The sequence below is a fragment of the Syngnathus scovelli genome, chromosome 12 (assembly GCF_024217435.2).
Source record: "Syngnathus scovelli strain Florida chromosome 12, RoL_Ssco_1.2, whole genome shotgun sequence".
In the NCBI taxonomy this organism is placed as follows: domain Eukaryota; kingdom Metazoa; phylum Chordata; class Actinopteri; order Syngnathiformes; family Syngnathidae; genus Syngnathus; species Syngnathus scovelli.
Window position 1 is genome coordinate 3818689 of NC_090858.1, and position 17483 is coordinate 3836171.

General features: G+C 45.7%; 1 protein-coding gene across 4 annotated transcripts; it reads left to right on the plus strand.

The window, feature by feature from the left end:
* The first annotated feature begins 1019 nt into the window (after positions 1-1019).
* Positions 1020-17137, plus strand: col17a1b (collagen, type XVII, alpha 1b). Of its 4 annotated transcripts, XM_049737052.1 has the most exons (49): positions 1020-1356; positions 2615-2679; positions 4703-4753; positions 4891-5007; positions 5181-5444; positions 5517-5573; positions 5851-5886; positions 5981-6031; positions 7202-7357; positions 7593-8273; positions 8462-8539; positions 8611-8676; positions 8931-9065; positions 9142-9234; positions 9302-9346; positions 9426-9566; positions 9699-10613; positions 10692-10742; positions 10808-10834; positions 10913-10975; positions 11048-11143; positions 11821-11865; positions 11942-12004; positions 12078-12104; positions 12223-12294; positions 12410-12445; positions 12508-12543; positions 12618-12680; positions 12748-12774; positions 12841-12915; positions 13120-13200; positions 13266-13325; positions 13413-13472; positions 13544-13570; positions 13702-13752; positions 13829-13915; positions 13991-14029; positions 14139-14243; positions 14314-14433; positions 14494-14607; positions 14689-14823; positions 14883-14993; positions 15071-15235; positions 15312-15452; positions 15521-15751; positions 15866-16030; positions 16102-16182; positions 16307-16390; positions 16484-17137. In XM_049737052.1, the coding sequence occupies exons 2-49, from the start codon at positions 2625-2627 to the stop codon at positions 16534-16536; spliced, it is 5532 nt and encodes a 1843-aa protein (XP_049593009.1). In that variant the 5' UTR covers positions 1020-1356; positions 2615-2624; the 3' UTR covers positions 16537-17137. The 4 variants fall into 4 exon arrangements, with proteins under 4 accessions (XP_049593009.1, XP_068508706.1, XP_068508708.1 ...); XM_068652605.1 differs by lacking the exon at positions 8462-8539; XM_068652607.1 differs by lacking the exon at positions 2615-2679 and having other exon boundaries at positions 4703-4805.
* Positions 17138-17483: the final 346 nt, after the last annotated feature.

Genomic DNA, 17483 nt, shown 5'->3' on the forward strand with positions numbered 1-17483 from the left:
GTGTGAGATTTGCAGTAATGAAGTAATCATTGCCTCGTGTGGACCCTTTGGACCTCGATATGTTTATGCAAAGCTAATCTGCGCCGTGTGTTTTATCAGCTACGCTGAGCAAATTGTCAGCTGAAAAAAATCAAAACACTTTCACTATTTTCCACTTTTTTTCCTCACACACTCACGGAATGCTTTTTTTTTTTTTTAAATTTCCTTTCCCATCAGGCTTTTTAATCAAAGTTGCACATAGATTTGAGTGGAGTACATCACCCCCCCCCCCCCACTCACTGTCCTCAAATCCATTTGTTTTCCATCAGTGAAGCAGAACCGAGTCACGCTCGCCGTGAGTCATGTGGGTGGGTGGAGGTCAGTGCCGCATGGGCGTGGCGGCTCAGGGATCCCGTCGGCTCTAATGGCTCCTCGCTGGAGAGATAAAAAATGCTTCTTCGCTCCAAGTTGCATAAATGTAAATGGTCGGAAGCCTTTCAAAAAGTCAAAGAATAAACCCATTGTTAACTTGAAGGCTGAGCAAAGACTTTCTTTGTAGAAGCAGAAACTTTTTGAAAATGCCTGAGTCCGTATCTTTCAAGGGGAAGTGAAATTAAAGTGCCATTTTTTTTTTTGACAAAATGTCAGGAAAAGCCTTCTAGAACAACTGAACTTTTTTTTTCTTGATTTTTTTTAGGGCACTGTCTTTTTTTTTTTTCAAACAGTGCGTTGGCTAAGCATGGGGTGTCGCTTGTAATTATACTGTTAAACTGTCATAAGTAAGCCTTTATGCAAAAAAACGGTTTCACATAAATACTAAGTGTGTAATCTGTGATAAAGTACAGTAGAAAAATACAGTAGTGTCTGCAAACCACAAAGTGCATGCCAATTATTGTCCATGCATTATAAGCAGCAGATGTGATCCAGTTGCAACAGGATGAGCTTTCTCGCTGCACACAATCGCCCTCTACTCTAATAAAAAAAAAGAAAAAAGAAAAAAAGTTCCCACCCCCTCCTCCAAGAAGAAAAAAAAAAACATTTGGGCAGCAGTTGTGGCTTCAGAGCCGCAGTAGGAGTTTTCGCTCACTGTTTTCAAGTTTACAGACGGACGCGTTCACGTGTCAGCTCCGGCTGTGGGACTTTGGAACTGCAGACAGCTACACCTGCCTGCCAAGCGACGTCGAGGGGCGCGGCCGGGACCGCTGCCCGCAAATCTCCGTTGCAACTTTACTTGGGCAACACAAAGTCACAACAAGAAGCGGAGAGAACTTTTTTTTTTATTTTAGGAACATCCCGGGGCTTCTTCGCGCACGCTGCCCCCCTCCCCGAAGGAGCTCCACGCGGACGGGGGGACTTGATTGACTCCTTTGGCTGGAGGTATGAACACAAACAGTGAAAATACTTTTTAAAAGTCCTTTTTTGCTTTTTTACCTCCCATGCTGAATGTTCTTTAATAGCTATCACTTCATCCTGCAAGTTTTCAATGACTTTCTCTGCTTGTGCTTTGAGCTGGAAATGCACAAAATAATATTTCTGGTCCCTTTTGATCAAGTTAAAATTAGTCTGTTACCATGATCCCCGGATAGTTTTTCATGCTCTTTATGGGGCTATTTACATCTCTCCTAAATATATTCCTCAACTTGACCTCTGCCTACTTTGACAGCAACCCTTCTATATGTTATTTATATTTCCAGGTTAGGAGGTGAAGTTAAACAGGCTACTAGGTGGCTTAAAGGAATTTAGGATGTGGATTCTTTAAGAGCAAAAAGTGTCTGGTCAGCATTTGGGGGGAATGGAGAAAAAAAAAACACAGTAACAGCACGTTTGTGGGAAATTGAGGAAATAGGAAAAGTGTTGAATGTATTAAATATCCCCGGGGTGTGGTGAGTGGCTTGTATGGTGTGCATCTGGCCTTTTGAGCCTTTGTTGGACACAATAATGCAGCTTCAGAGCTTGTCTCGCCATGTTTTGTATCTTCTATCAGCTATTCATAAGCGCTTGGAGAGTTCAAATGTGTTCAAGGACAAAAAATTCACATGATTTGTGTCTGTATGGAACAAGGACACTGAAAGATGTCGCTTATATACCCTTGACATTTGGCTTTTACGGCTTGGCATGTGACTTTTTTTTCTGGCCCTGAAATATATATATATATGATGGTCCAACATTTTGGAGTAAGTGTCACAAAAAGCCAAATTAAAAGCTAAAGATGCTTAGAGTTGATCCTTGTGGTACACCACTGTCCATCATCTGGACAAGCCAAGACGTTTGGCTTTTGCAGCAATAACAAGTGCCTTTTTTGACTCTAAAAACATACTAATCTTGGAGGCTGGTCGTTCACTTTATCGTATTTATATATATAGAAATGAAGTCCAAACTTTATGAATATGATGATGTTTCATTGAAATGACCAATGAAAGCGTCAATTCCATACTTTCCTCGTGACCTTTGTCACCCTTGAATCCCAAGTGAATCTTGTGACATTCTTGTGCTTTCCCATCCTTCTCATTGGATTCTCGTTTTTATAGCCCAATTGCCATTTCACCGCATTAGAAGCAAAACAAGCGTTGGCACGCACGCACGCACGCACGGTAGCGTGAGTGCGGTCATAGTTGTGCTGTCATTTTGTCTGCAGATAAAATGGCATGGACGAGCTAACGCCACTGGCGGACTTCTCGGGAGACTTGGCGGACGAACGGGGTGAGGTTTCTAAAGTCTTCAGGGTGTAATAAGATACAGTGGAACCTCGGAGGACCGACCCAATTGGTCAACCGCAGATTTGTTTGTGTTTGAAAAAATACTTTTTTTCCCTTCGGAAATAATGGAAATAGAAATAAGTTGTTCTAAATTATAGCCAGGCAATGTTTTAAATATTCCTTTATGGGTGTGCATTTAGAAAGACATGTTGGGTTGTTTAGGGATAAGTAAGATTTTGAGCTTTGGATGCTCGTTGAGTTCGTGATGCTGCTTGGCATTGCCATTTTTAAATTTTTTAAAAAGTATCACAATAAAAAGGCAAAAAAAAAAACATTCTTAGATGTAATGCAAACTAAATTGGACCCCCGGAAGCTTATTCTGACATTTTATGATGTCATAGAAGTTTGTTTAATCATTTAAATTGTGCCCCTTTTAAATTTTATGAAACTTTCAAGTCCCGTTTAAGTCTTCTGTAACTTTGGACGGCTCCACAGCAGCCACTTGAACCTCTCAAGTGATGTTGCATTCAAAGACCCCAGCTAACACTCCCCAGCTGCTACTGCCAGGTTAGAGTTAACTTTCCACCCCGCTGGCACCTTCTCTTGTGCTTTTGTCCCACGCCGACTGTCACTTTCGCATGCTTTCTAAAGTCTCACCTTTCAAATTTCCCCCCCCCCCCTTTCGTCTCACATTTAAACCTTCCCGTCCGTCTTTACTCACTTTAAAAATCAACATGCGATGAGGTCAAGTCCCGTCTGGCGATAAAACACAAGTGGACGCCGAATGTCAGACCATATTTTTCTTGATGTGTCACCTCTAAATATAATCACCTCTCGTCGGTTAAGCTCAGTAAAACGCAAAGTGCTTAAAAGGTAAAAGTTAGAGACGCATTCTAAAAGTGTGAGGAAGCCAAACCCTGAGCGGAGTTAACAAATGGACACCGAGGTTGGCGTCTGGAAGCCTTGTTGGCGGCCGTGCCAAAGTGGTTAACAGATAAAGAATGTTTGCCGTTAGTTAGAGAAGGCCATAAAAGTCTGTGAGAGGAGGAATGGGGGGGGGGGGGGGGTCGGGATGATGTTACTCACGGGCCGAGCTTTTCCTCGGTATTATCGTTATGATTATTAATGGTGACGTCCAGGAACTTAATTTGCACACAGCTATGCAAAAAGATAAATAAATAAATAAACGCTGTAGCAAAAGTGTGCATGGCTTAAACTTAAGAGCAGGCTTGCATTCCTCTGCTGATATTTTGGCGGAATTTATTTATGATTTATTGGACAGAGGCAGTTAGGTTTGTCAAAATTCTGTACAATTTTCTCTCCGCTGCAGTAAAGCCCAAAAATCTGACCCTGGCAACCGCACGATGGAATAAGCTGAATAAAAAATAAAAAATGCAGCTTTGTAAAGATAACTGACGGCGATTTTATTTTGAACCGCTGCAACCATCAAAATTGAATTTCCAAAACTGCACTCCAGTTTGTCAACAATACCCTAATGGATTTGGAAATAATCATTAGGCACCTTTTCAGGATTTGGAAATAATCATCAGGCACATCTTCAGGCAACTATTTTTTTTTAGCAAATGATAATGTACAATTAAATATACAAAAAATAGTTTTAATCTGAGATGGTTTTGTTTGCCAGATAAATGAACAAAAACTTTATTTGTGTTTTTTTTATTGAACAGAAAATCATAACGTAAACATTTCTGTCCAATCTGGTTGCTTAATGTTACAATTCCATTTAAGGGGGCCTCTTGAGAAGTGCACAGTATGTTCTCCTAACCTGGAAACTCAAACATTGAGTCAAAGCAAAACAAAAAAAGTCACCTTTAATGACTTGTACCCAATTAAAAGACTGAAAGTACATCCCAGCACTCACACTAATGGAAACCGAAATAATCATCAAGCACTCGCTCGGTGGACAGTTGCTCACGCGGGGATTAGCGTTAAAGTAAACACGCCGCTTTGTATAGTGACTCCCCGGATTCTTCCCAAACTAATCATTTTTCTTTTTGTGCTATCAGTCGTGACGGAGTCCCTAACGTCCACGGGCAGACTGACATCCCTCCCGCCAAGTGAGTGTCTCCGTCGCTTTAATTGTTGACGTTGAGGCCAAGGCATAACGCGGTAATTACAAGCGTGCAGTTCGGAGGGAAGTGCCCGATGAGTAATAGCAGCTCTTGTGTTTTGCTGTTTGTCTTCTGGTTGCTAGAGGGAACCGGCGGATCGAGTCACAGGAACATGGCCAGCACCAGCGGAGGAGGAGGAGGAGGAGCTTTGGAGAAGAACATCTTAACGCAGAAGAGCAGCACTTCTTACTTTACTTCTTGTGAGTTACCAATACACCCATGAGTCGAACGACTGACTCGGAGTCGAATTGAATCACTTTTTCAAATCGACACAGAGTAAAAATAAAATAATAAGTGTTAAACACAAATGTCCATAAGATCATACGTGTGATGGCGTGTCCTTCATCCTTCTCACCAACGTCATGTTCTGCAGCCTCGGTGGGCGTGAGCAGCAGTAACTACAGCTCCTCGGGTGTTTACCTGGGAGGAGACGCCATCGGAATCGGCGATGGTGCGACCGGCTACCTGGACAATGAAGGCTACAGCAGCGGAGGAGGAGGAGGAGGAAGAGGTGGAAGTTACATCGTCAGCTCGGTGACCAAAGTCAGCTCGTCGGGCGGCGGCAAGAGAACACAGGGCGCCGTCGCCTCCTCGGATAGGAAGCAGGCCGGGTCCAGCCGCTCGGGAGGTTACGAAGGTGAGTGGCTCGTGATGGAGGTGAAGGACGGCCACTAGGGGCGGTCTTGATGCACTATTGCGTCTCTTCCAGGGAGTTCCAGCGCTAATTCCTCGCCGGAATTTTCCCGCAAAGACTATGGAATCTATTGTAAGTGACTCTGTAAAGGTTCAAAGCTTGATAGGAAACTTAAAAAATGTTTCCCATTAAAAATATATTTAAAAAAATGTCTGGGTATGGTACATGGTTGCACCAAAGCACTACTTTTACTTTTTAGGGATAATTTGTAAAACTATTTTGAGTCATTTTGCTGTCATTGTAGTGGTTTAAAAAATATTATTATTTTATTATTATTCAAATTTAAATGTAATTTGGTAAAAGCAGTTTGTCTAATAATTTGGATTTTCCTTTGGGGATTTTTTTCCAGGCTCGGGCAACACCAGAGGGAGAAGCGAGAGCAGAGGTACGCCCTTGTTTTCCGCAACACCTGCAAATTCTGAAAATTCTCCCTTTTTGATTGTAATCTGGATTTTCTTTGTTCCATCGTTGCCGGCCAGAAAGCGAAATCCGGGCCCGGCTGCAAAGCGCCTCTCCCACAGCCGGCAGATGTGAGTCGAATTTTTTTTTTTTTTGTTATATAACGTATCATAAAGTAACAAAAGCATCTTTATTTGGCTGAAGGGATCTCGTGGATCGTTTAACGTACTTCAGAATGGTGCTTTCTGACTTGGGGCCCTGTCAGGGTTGCCTTTTTTTTTTTTTAGTCCCTCAAATTCCTGCATCTCTCCCGTGCGTGTTTATGTGGAGATGGCGAACACGTGGCGGTAACCTACAGCACAATATCCAATCTGGCGCTCAGATGGGCTCCATTGTGGGTTTTCTTTCCAATGTGCTGTCGCTGCCTCTGGTCCAGATTTGGCGGCAGCGCTGGTAGAAGTGACTCACAGCTTACCACATGCTTCCCGTTCACTCACTACGCCCCCTGCTGTACTTGTGAATAACTGCAGCCATTCCATCTAAATGTTTTTTTAAAGCCAAGGCTAATTTATGCAGCACGATTTTTCTTCATGATTGTGTAGCCCTATGGACATACCTCTGTATTGCTTAAAAGTGGCTTTGGATCTTCACCCAGCCTAGCTTAACTGTACCTCAGTGCAGAACGGCCGATATGCAAGCTGGAAGTATCACCCAGAACACAACATGAGCATTCAGGATGTGAGATATAACTTCATAACTCGGAATCATGGTAAAACGCCACAACCGAAATTTACCGTAAAACCTCAAACGTGGCCTATTCCTGGCCGAGGCAGACTCCCAGAAGGCAGTCCTTGCGGTTTTAGAAGACTGAACCCCACATGGGCCGGGTGTCCAATTACCCAGCTGCTTCCTATTTGTTAGGGGAGGAGTGTTCTCTTCTTTAACGATCATTTTGCGTGTCTCAAACAGGCCCGCTCTGTAATTGAACACGACACAACTGCAAGGAGATGCATAAAAAAAAACAAAAAAACTTTTGAGTGAGCTTCAGTCACTTTGCCGCTAGGTGGCGATTAGATGGATTGAACACAAATTCTGGAGCAAAACATGTAGACAGACACTATGACAATACTCATTTATTCTTTATCCTCTGCCAAGAATGACTAACATTGAATACATAGCAAAAACTGGTTGTTGTTTTTTTTACATTCAAATCTATGATTTTGTAAAAAATCTTAGGAGAACCCGGAAGTGACGAATGATTGTCTAGAACTTGAGTGTTTACAGCGTAATCATACTTGCAGGGGCGGAGCTGGATGATGTGAAGAAGCTGCTGAAGGTTCGCTCCAGCAGCACCAGTCCTGTGCGTGCATCCAGCACTTCAGCCATCATGGGCAACCCCAAAAAGGCCAGCGTGGAGACCCAGACCATCTCGGTGACCTCTCGGGCCTCGCAGTCGGGTATTTGACCCCGCCCCCTACTCACTCCCACGCACAGACACTTTGTCTCCCTCCCACTTTGGGTTTTGTATTACAGCACGTTAGTCACACACGACATCTGTTTTTCTGAGAAAGCGAATCCACGGGGCAGACTGACATTTCATACAACCGAGACTTTCTTGTCTCTAGTTGTCTCTGATTCATTCTCCCTTGAATAGAGAAATAAAATCAAATATGTCTTCTGCCTCTTCCACAGTGTTAACATTTGGTACCGGTGCCAGATCGGATGGCTTCCACACCGTGGACTCATCCGGCTTGCTCGAAACGGGTCTGCCAGCCGGCCGCTTCGACACAGTCGGCAAAGCCAGCCATTATGAAGGCAGTCTCAAATCGGGCCACTACAGTGACGCGGGAAGGTCGGACATCGGCGTGAGGTCCGTCACGTATGACGCAGGCGCGAGATCGGGCCAGTACGGTGGCGGTGTGAGATCAATGTCGTATGATACCGGCGTGTGGACAGGACAGTATAACGGCGGCGTCAAAGCAGGGCAGTACGATACCGGCATCAGGTCCTTGAATACCGGTGTCGTATCTGCCCAGTATAATGGCAGTTTAAGATCAGGCCAGTACGATGCCGGCGCCGTATCCTCCCAGTATGGCGGCAGTTTGAGGTCCGGCCATTACGACACCGGTGTGAGGTCATCCCAGTACAGTATCAGTCAGAAATCTGGCATCCACGACTCTGGGATGAGATCCACCCAGTACGACTCGGACGCGGCGCTTCCGGCCTTCCCGTGGTCCACCGCCACCTTGCCCGCTGCCGCAGGCACCGCCGCGGCGGTGGCGGGTGCCGGCAGTAGTTACTCGTACCAGGCCGGCGCCAACAACATGTCAGGCGGAGCGACGCCCATCGCCCTGGGTGCACCGTCCCTGTCAGGTGAGCGTGTTACAAAGTCAAGATGCATGTCTTCATGATAGTTATACAGATTTTTTTTTTCTATGATAAGAATAAATCAGTAGAACTCAACATTAAATCAACCAAGAAATATTTATTATGAATATGAAAACAAAACAAAAAATACAGAATAGAAACACTGTAATCAGACTCATGATATTTCCCCACAGTGTATGGCTTTCAGAATAATTTGGCGCCCTCTTCTGGCGGTGCAATCACTACAAGCGCCGCAAATGCCAACATGACAAGTACGCACGTTTGAAAAAAGATGAAACATGAGAGTTTACCTTTATCTGATTTTTTTTTTTTTCTTTGACAGCTTATGGAGTTCAGAAAAACGTATCTGGCGTTGGTGGTGGTGTCGTTGGCGCTGGAGTTGCTACAAGTAAGCCGCTCTGTCGCCCCCTGGTGGTTGAAAATGTTTTCTGTTAAACACATTCATCTTACTATAAAACTGCTTTATGCTGAATAATACAGAATTATTGTACTAAAAATATTTATCTCATGCTGATTTAAAATTTAAATCTTAAATTCCACTAGAGAAAAACTAATGATCTAATTATTATTACGTGAAAATGAGAATTCTGATCCGAGGCCTCCCATTGGAGGAATGACACATTGCTCTCTGTCCTCCCCAAGCCACTCGATCCCAAAACGGGGACGCATACAAGGACTATATGTTCGTTAATTCGGAGAAGGACAACGCCAGGGAGACGGAGACGCTTCTTTTAGCCAAAGACAGCGGCAAGCAGTTCACTCGGGCTTCAGGAGGAGGTGAGGCGCACCTTTGTCCAGGTTGGAAATAAAGTGGACAAAATCATCAACACCCGCCTTCTTGTTGATGTTTCAGGTTCTCTCTCGGGCGACTCCATCCAGAAGGAGAAGTTAATCACAACCTACAGCGAAGGAACTCAACTCAAGGCAGGGATGGGAAATGCTTATTGTGAGTCTGAAACCACAACAGCACGTTTGTATTTATTCCTGAAGCTAAAGATGTGTGACTCCATCAGATGGATCATCGGGAGTTTTAATGAAAGACAAAGGCACACACGCACGTATGTATTTCTCTTCTAGTTCGTCGTACTCGGACTTTTATGGAGATTTATTTTAATTGACGGCGAGCTTTGTCCGCAGAGCTTCGCAAGAAGGGTGGCGCATGCGGAGGCGGCTGGTGCTGCTGCTTTGACGCCTGTTGCTCCTGGTGGAAGTGGTTGCTGGGCTTCCTGCTCCTCTTCTTGCTCCTCCTCGGACTCCTCTTCGGCCTCATTGCGTTGGGTAAGGAAGGTCTTCGGCAAAATAGCACAAATTGTTGTTGGGGGCATATTTTCGTTGGGAATGCCAAATTGTATTTCAGTCTATAGAAGAAAAAAAAATCATTCAACTAAATTATTATTTTTTTATTTTTAGCTGAGGACGTGAGAAAACTGAAGAACCGAGTGGCCACTCTGGAAAGCGAGTCGGCCATCATCTCTGCTCGAACCAGTCGTCTCGTGGGTCTCGGCGGGAATACCTTCGTGGATGGCGGAGGCCAATCCAAGACGGACATATTCGTGTTTGGAGCAGGCGGAGGAGGAGGCTCGGACTCTAGTTCTGGAACCCAAATCGGAGTTGCTGCTGGGGCTGGTGCTGGGGGTGGTACTTCTGCTGGTGGTGGTGTCATTGCTGGAACTGGTGCTGGGGCCGCTGGTGCTGGTGGTGGAGGCGCTGGTGTTGGAGGCGCTGTAGGTGCTGGAGGCGCTGGAGGCGCTGTAGGTGCTGGAGCCGCTGGTGCTGGAGGTGCTGGTGACAGCAGCGGTACAAGTGCAGGTGGCGCCGGAGCTAGTGGTTCCAGTGTTGGAGGTGCTGGAGCGAGTGGAACCAGCATAGGCGGCGCTGGAGCTGGAGCTAGTGGAAGCGGTGTAGCTGGGGGCGGAGCTACTGGAACTGGCTCAAGTGGCAGCGCAGGCACCACCTTCGGTGGCGGCTCTAGTTCTGGACGTACTACCATCATTACTGGCGGTACCCACATTGGTGGCGGCACTGGTGGAACTGGATCCAGTGGAACTGGCTCCAGCGGAACCGGCTCCAGTGGCGGCGCAGGCACCGGTGTCAACGGTTTTGGCGGCACCGGCAGCATTGGCGGCGGTGGCAGCGACTCCTCATCTAGCCACACCTCTAGTAGCCACACGACCAGCCACACCTCCAGCGTGAGCCACCACGAAGGTCAAGTGACCGCCAACGGTTTCTGGACCAGCGGCACCGGCGGTTACGTGGACGCCGCCGCTCTTCACATGGCCATCCAGCGCATGGTCAGAGGAGAAATGCAGTCGCAGGCCTTCCAAGGTAATCTTTTCGATTTATTTGTTACTCCATATATATGAATAATTGACTATTAAATATTTAATGAAATTTATTTCCCAGCGTTCATAACGGCCACAATGCAAGGAGAACGAGGACTGCCTGGACCTAAAGGTAGATTTATTTGGCGCGAAATCGCTACTTTTAAACAAACTAACTGTGTGTTTTACTTGTCACAGGTGACACGGGTCAACCCGGATTTCCAGGTAAGTTCTTTTTTTTTTTTTTTTGCACCCACCTTCACACATTGTCTGTTGGTTAATATCAAACCTTTTCGACCTCAGGCGCTCCCGGTCCAATTGGTCACGAAGGTCCTCAAGGTCCAAAGGGCCAAAAAGGAAGCCATGGTATTACAATATATGCGTACACGCTTTGGACTGTGAAGAACTGGGTTAATAAATGTCGGCATGTGTCTGCAGGTGAACAAGGATTGGAGGGGCCTCCTGGTTTGAGGGGGCGAGAAGGCCCTGGTGGACCAAGAGGTGAACCAGGATTTGGCTCCAAAGGAGACAAAGGTACATCAAAATAATTGTCATAGCAAGTAGCAAATAGGACTTCACAGGGGAAAAGATTCCAGAGTTGTAGGACAGTCGTATCTTCTCAATCTTCAGCATTTCATTGTTTTCGTTCCGGAAGGTAATGTTGGGGAACCCGGAGTCCCCGGTCCAAAAGGTGAGGCCATCCCCCGAGCAGTTTTCAAAATGATCCATTGAGTCTAGTATTCAGTTTAACTCGATATTGATGATTCACCGCAGGTGCTTCTGGGCTTGTTGGAGCACCAGGTGAGAGTCTTAGGTCTTGCTCTTTTCTTGTTCTTCTTCTTCCTGCTCTTTGGACTTAACCTCAATGGAGGTGTCAGAGTGAATCTTTCTCTTCTGGATCTTCTGCTCTCGCTCCACATATCTGCAAGGCTTCCCTCACCTTTCATTTTAGTGGGAGCCGTTCTTCACCTTTTCTTCACCTCTCTTGCAATTCCTCTTCTCTTTGAAAAACTGACCCTAATTTTCACTCCTCATCACTTTTTGGCTGTTCCTTGTCATTCACTTGCTATCTCCTCTCAGGCAGATAAAAAAAAAATCACCTACCTGTCCATTTCTAAGCTAAAATGATTTCTCTTTGGCGCCCTCTGCTGGCAGTAGTGCTAAGCTGCTGTGACGTAATCTCACGCTCATGATTTGTTTGTTCAAACCAGGTCCTCAGGGTTTCCGTGGAGAAGCAGGCTCACCTGGTCTTAAAGGTAGAGTTTGTAGAATAAAACATAACAAGATGGATTCAAGCAAAATAAACCTAACATGACTCATTCGGATGGTCAGGTGATCAGGGTTTACCTGGTTTGGTTGGACCGGCTGGAGAGAAAGGAGCTAAAGGATCAGCAGGTGAGCGGCGGGCCTTATCATTCTTTTTTTTTTCTGACAACAGTAGATTCATGTTTTTGTGTCCCATCATCAGGACAAGATGGTTCAAAAGGCTCAAGAGGTAAAAACAAATTAGCATCTCTTGTTAGCCACATAGCTAATTGTTTTATTTTGAATTTTAAACAAAGTTTCAGGAGATTTATCATGAATGATGACATTTTTAAAATATCTGCCCACAGGTGATCTTGGCAGTCCTGGCCACCCTGGACTTCGAGGGCCGGCTGGTCCTCCAGGAGATGCTGGACCTCCGGGTGAGTTTTACGGAATTATTTTGAAAATAATACAGACTTGGACATTTCACAAGTGTTACTTCCAAATATTTAAAAATCTGTGAAGTAAAAGCGTGTTCTTTTCTTCTTCTTGAAGGACTACCAGGCAATCCAGGTCAACCAGGGCCTAAAGGTACAAAACCAGCACGAAACCTGAAACACAAAACTCGTGCGATAATTATTGTTTGTTTTCAGGTGACACCGGCGAAGCCGGAAGAATTATTAACGCAGGTAATGAAGCTAACTTTTTTTTTTTAATTTGTAGCCTTCATGGTGAGGGTGTTTACCTGTCAATCATTTTGCAGCCGGCGTTGCTACCGTGCACATCCCTGGACCACCCGGGCCTCGTGGACCTCAAGGAGTATCAGGTCCGACGTCCTCTTTCAATAATGTGATCATAACGGCCACGTTCGTAACATTCGATTATGTTCTTAGGTCCAGCTGGCCCTGCTGGTCCTGCAGGTAAGTCCTCACATGTCTTCACAAGTATTTTTAGATTCAATTTGACCATGTTGTTGGTCCTGGCAGGTCCTAAAGGTGACCGTGGAGAATCTGGATCAACAGTGAGGACATCTGAGAGTTTCAGCTCAAGTGTAGCTGAGAGTGAGTACAAAATTCTGAAAAAGGGAGAAAAAAAAAGTGTTATCTTGGATGTAATATTATCTTCTGCGTATTAACTTTAGGAACAGAGTATGGGAGTTTTAATTAAGCAGGATGCATGAGACAGACAGGAAATGAAGGTTGAGGAGATGTGGGGTCAGGCCAGGAGTTCTAAAATACCAATATTTCTTTTTGTGTACGTTTTAGGGCAGTATGCTTCCGGTGGTTCGTCGTCTCTACGCGGCCCACCGGGTCCACCTGGGCCACCTGGACCTCCTGGTCAGCCAGGTACGTATCACCTGATGCTTCTGATGAAGTCCATAGACTTATAATCATCTCCAACATGTCTGCAGGTTACGGAAGACCAGGGCCCAAAGGCGACAAAGGAGATTCTGTTGTTACAAGCAGCTCTGGTACGAAATGAAAATATGAGATTGAACACATGAGCAGCGCTTCAGGACTTCATAAAAGATAACAAAGCTCTGATTTCCAAATCTCAGGAACTTACTATACTGGGCCACCAGGACCACCTGGGCCTGAAGGACAGAAAGGAGCCACAGGTCGGACCAACACCGAGTGATCTTTCATCTTGGATCTTGTTTACCTCATTTAACTTTGCATCCTTCTTTAGGTTCTCCTGGACCGAGAGGCTTCCAAGGTGAGTTCAATGTAGCCCCTCCCCTTCAACATCGTTCCTTGGCGCCAAAATTCCACAAGATGGCGCCAAAGTACAACTTTCATATCAAGCAATTGGTGATGATGATTAATTAACGAACTGCTGTGCTGCAGGTGAACGAGGACAACCCGGCTTGCCAGGAAGACCAGGAAGCTTGGAGAGAGGTCAGCTCGGGAATATTACAAACAGCGTTGAAAATTTTGTTAGTCTGGTGGACTCAACTTTTCTTCTCCCTTACAGAGTCCACCTATACTGGAGAACACAGTGTGCAAGCATCTCCAGGACCACCAGGGCCTCCTGGACTGCCAGGACCACAGGGAGTCAAAGGTAAAGATAGTAAGGAGCTAAAAGATCTGCTTCCAACAATGCATCCAATGAAGGTTTGTTGTCTCTGCTTTTAAGGTGACCCCGGAACTCCTGGAATTCCTGGATCTTCTCGAGGTAGATCGAGTCATTCCGAAAGCTACTTGAGAACAATGAATAGAACAATTCTGGCATGGCAACCCAAGTGACGGCACGGTTTCTCATACCAACATACGCCTTGTCTCAGTCATCTCAGGGCCTCCTGGTCCTCAAGGACCTCAAGGACCCCCTGGGCAGCCCGGCTCCTTCAGTTCATCTGTGGAGATGCGCCAGTACTTGACGGACTACCTAAGTAATTTCCTGAAGCGCAAAGGCTGCCTATGAAGACCTTTTGGGTGACTACTAAAAATATGACTTTGCAGGTAGAAGCAGACAATCTGGCGTTCCTGGCCCTCCAGGTCCACCCGGACCTCCTGGACAACCTGGAACCATCTCAGGTTCCATCGAGGAGATCTCCACTCGTCTTGTTGCCTACTTGCAACGTGAGTGTTTGTTTTTAAGACTGAGGTTTTTTTCCGCCTAACTATATTGTCCGTTTGCAGGTTCTGGCTCCAGCTCGGGCATCAGCATTGGTGTTCAGGGTCTCCCAGGACCACCTGGACCTGCTGGACCTGGAGGAGCCTTGACTGTCAGTGGTCTCATTGCCATGCTGCAGAGTCAGTAAAACACACAGTTAATTTTTTTTCTTGGAGTAGAGTGGTGGAGTAGTGGCTAGAACATCTCTCTATAATCTCTAGGAGAAGAAGTGAGGAGATACGTGATAGGCCCACCGGGTCCTCAAGGACCGCCCGGACCACCAGGTGGATCAGGGGGCATTTCTAGCGTTTATAAGATCGAGGAGGTAGCGACATATGTCTTCAACATCATGAACGGTAAGTCCAGAGTCAAAACCATTGGTGCTGCCACGGGTTGACCTAATTTTGGTCATCAGAGAGAGGAATCGCCAGAGGACCACCTGGACCACCAGGACCTCCAGGAGCAGGCGGATCAGGCGGCGCCGGCTACGCGACAGTTTCAATCGATTACGCTGCTCTCGTTAGAAGTAAAACAGATTCCAGAATCCACTCGGTCCACCATCTCAGTCAAATTTGTGACTCAACATCTTCTCTTGGCACACAGATCCGGAATTCCGTTCATGGATCGGATCCGCTGTGCACCAAGGTCCTCCCGGTCCTCCCGGTACTCCTGGCCAACCTGGCGCCCCTGGTCCTCAGGGACCGCCAGGGGTCGTGTTGGGTGGTGGTCGGGCGTACAGCTTGGAGGAGCTTCAGCGTTACCTGCAGGGTAAATAACAACCTGGGACTTAAAGTCTCATACACCAGAAAGTTTCAAATAAAATTCAACCTTGAATGTTTGACAGGCTCTAGCTTCAGAGGTCTTCCAGGCCCTCCCGGACCTCCAGGCCCACAAGGACCAGCCGGTGGTTCAGGTGGCACCGTCACTTACAGCGGAACCTTCCCCCGGGAGACTATCCGTTCTGAAGTTCACAGCTACCTGACCAGTAAGCTTCTACCTGACAGTTTACGTTTGTAATATCACAACGTCACAAACGTCACTGTCGTCCATCAGCCGACAACGTCCGACGCGCCCTCACCGGACCTCCGGGTCCTCCAGGCCCGAGAGGCCAAAAAGGAGATCGCGGCGAGACGGGTTACGTTCAAACACACAGCAGCCACAGTCAGAGCTCCTCCCAGAGCGACTCCCGCTACGCCTCCCAGCGGCACGAGCTCGACGTCAGCAAGCTGAGCGAGACCTTGGACTACAGCAGCGTGGCCGTGAAGGTCTCGGACTATATCAAAAGTGAGTGGATAACTCAGCGGAATTTTGAACAAGTTAGATCGGAGGATTAATTTGAGTTTCTAAGGTGACCAGGTAGTCCATAAAACAAGACCACGTGTTTTTACCCTCACACAGACCAAGGCCTGCTGCAGGAGTACCTTGTGGAGGGTCCTTGGAGGACTCAAGTAAGAGCTGTACAAGGCCCGCCCGGCCCACCGGGGCCCCCCGGAGCGCCTGGTTACAGCCGTGTGATTGCAGCTTACGGCAACGTCACGGCTGATCTCATGGACTTCTTCCGAAGTGAGAACTCGGATCATGGGAGGGTTCACGCTAACCTGAGCTTTTTATTGATTCTTCTTGTCTCGGCACAGCTCACGGAACCATCCCTGGTCCTCCGGGAATCGCCGGACAGAGAGGAGAAAGAGGCTACCCAGGACCTAAGGGAGATAAGGGTATCGATCGCAAGTCGTTTAAATTGGAAACATGAAATTTGGTTGGCGCGTAGAGGGGTGTCCGAGGAGGGGCATGCCCCTCCCCACAGGCGTCCAATGAATTCTCAATTGTATTTGTTTCTAGGTGATGCTGGACGTCCGGGTTTACCAGGAATTCCAGGGGCGTACACGATCCAAATTCCACATCGCGTACAGAGGAGTGAAGCAGGTAGTCAAAAATTTCCCAATCATTCCTTTTTTTTTTTTTTAGGCTGGGTCCAGATTCTGAGCTTTTAAGAACGTTTCGGTTTTGTTCTTCCAGGAGGTAAAGAAATCAAGCGGGAGAAGCAAGAAGTTGCTGCAGACGGCGGCTGAAGTGCGGCTACTACTTTCTTCTCTGTTCTCTACCGAAGTAATGCAAGTAGAACGAAAAAAAATCAAGCTTTAGTAATGATTAGCTCTTTAGCTTTGCTGCTGGCCGGTGTTTTTTTTGGACACATTTTTCCATCGCTCACATGTGGATGTTTAATATTTGCTTTATTTAGATGAAAATATTATCTTAGTAGAATTAAGCTCAAGTGACTGAAGTTGTTTAATGTTTCATTTTTCAGTATTCTACTGTATTGAGGTCAATGCCTTAATTGCTGTTTTATGGAAATTTCCATTTTATTGTTCTTAGCCATTATTTGCCATATAAGCCTGCAGGATCCGCACAAAAAAAATTCCTTATGGAACATATTTATGTTAGCATAAGCATTCACCCAAGTTACATCAATTGCTGTATTTAGACCTGATTTTTACTGTACTTGAAGATTTATAGATTAATACGCAAAGTAATATTCCACTTGAGGGCTGCAAATGAAGCTGAAGGAATGACTGATTAGATTGTTTATTTTTGTATATGAGAACACTGACTTTGATGTTTTGACTTTATACCGTCACATTTTTGGGAGAAAACATTAAATTATAAATTGCTGCCATACTTGCTTTTATTTAAAAACACCAGAAAAACATGAATATTTTTTATTTACAACAATTATGTCGATTGACATTCCCAATACATTTGATCGGACAATAGAACTGCATATATACTATTTTTCATTGAGGTGGAGAGACAGTACAATTAAAATTCAGCATGTTACAATTTTTTAAAAATATATCAATATCTATGATTGGTGTAAAACTCAAATAAAAATCCAGCATTTTTCTCCAGCTTGAGAACTTGAGCAGTGCGAAAATCATGCGGTGCAAATTAATCAAGTGAGGCCATGATGAGAACAGCGATGATTGTTAATACAGCAATTCCATTCAGCAAAAAAAAT

What these genes read in the sequence shown, in the direction of transcription:
- col17a1b (XM_049737052.1), top strand. Translation starts at nt 2,625, where the DNA reads ATGGACGAGCTAACGCCACTGGCGGACTTCTCGGGAGACTTGGCGGAC. An exon ending in CAGCTCAAGTGTAGCTGAGA is followed by an intron (nt 12,916 to 13,119) that starts GTGAGTACAAAA and finishes TGTACGTTTTAG; the next exon opens with GGCAGTATGCTTCCGGTGGT. An exon ending in AATTCCTGGATCTTCTCGAG is followed by an intron (nt 14,030 to 14,138) that starts GTAGATCGAGTC and finishes GCCTTGTCTCAG; the next exon opens with TCATCTCAGGGCCTCCTGGT.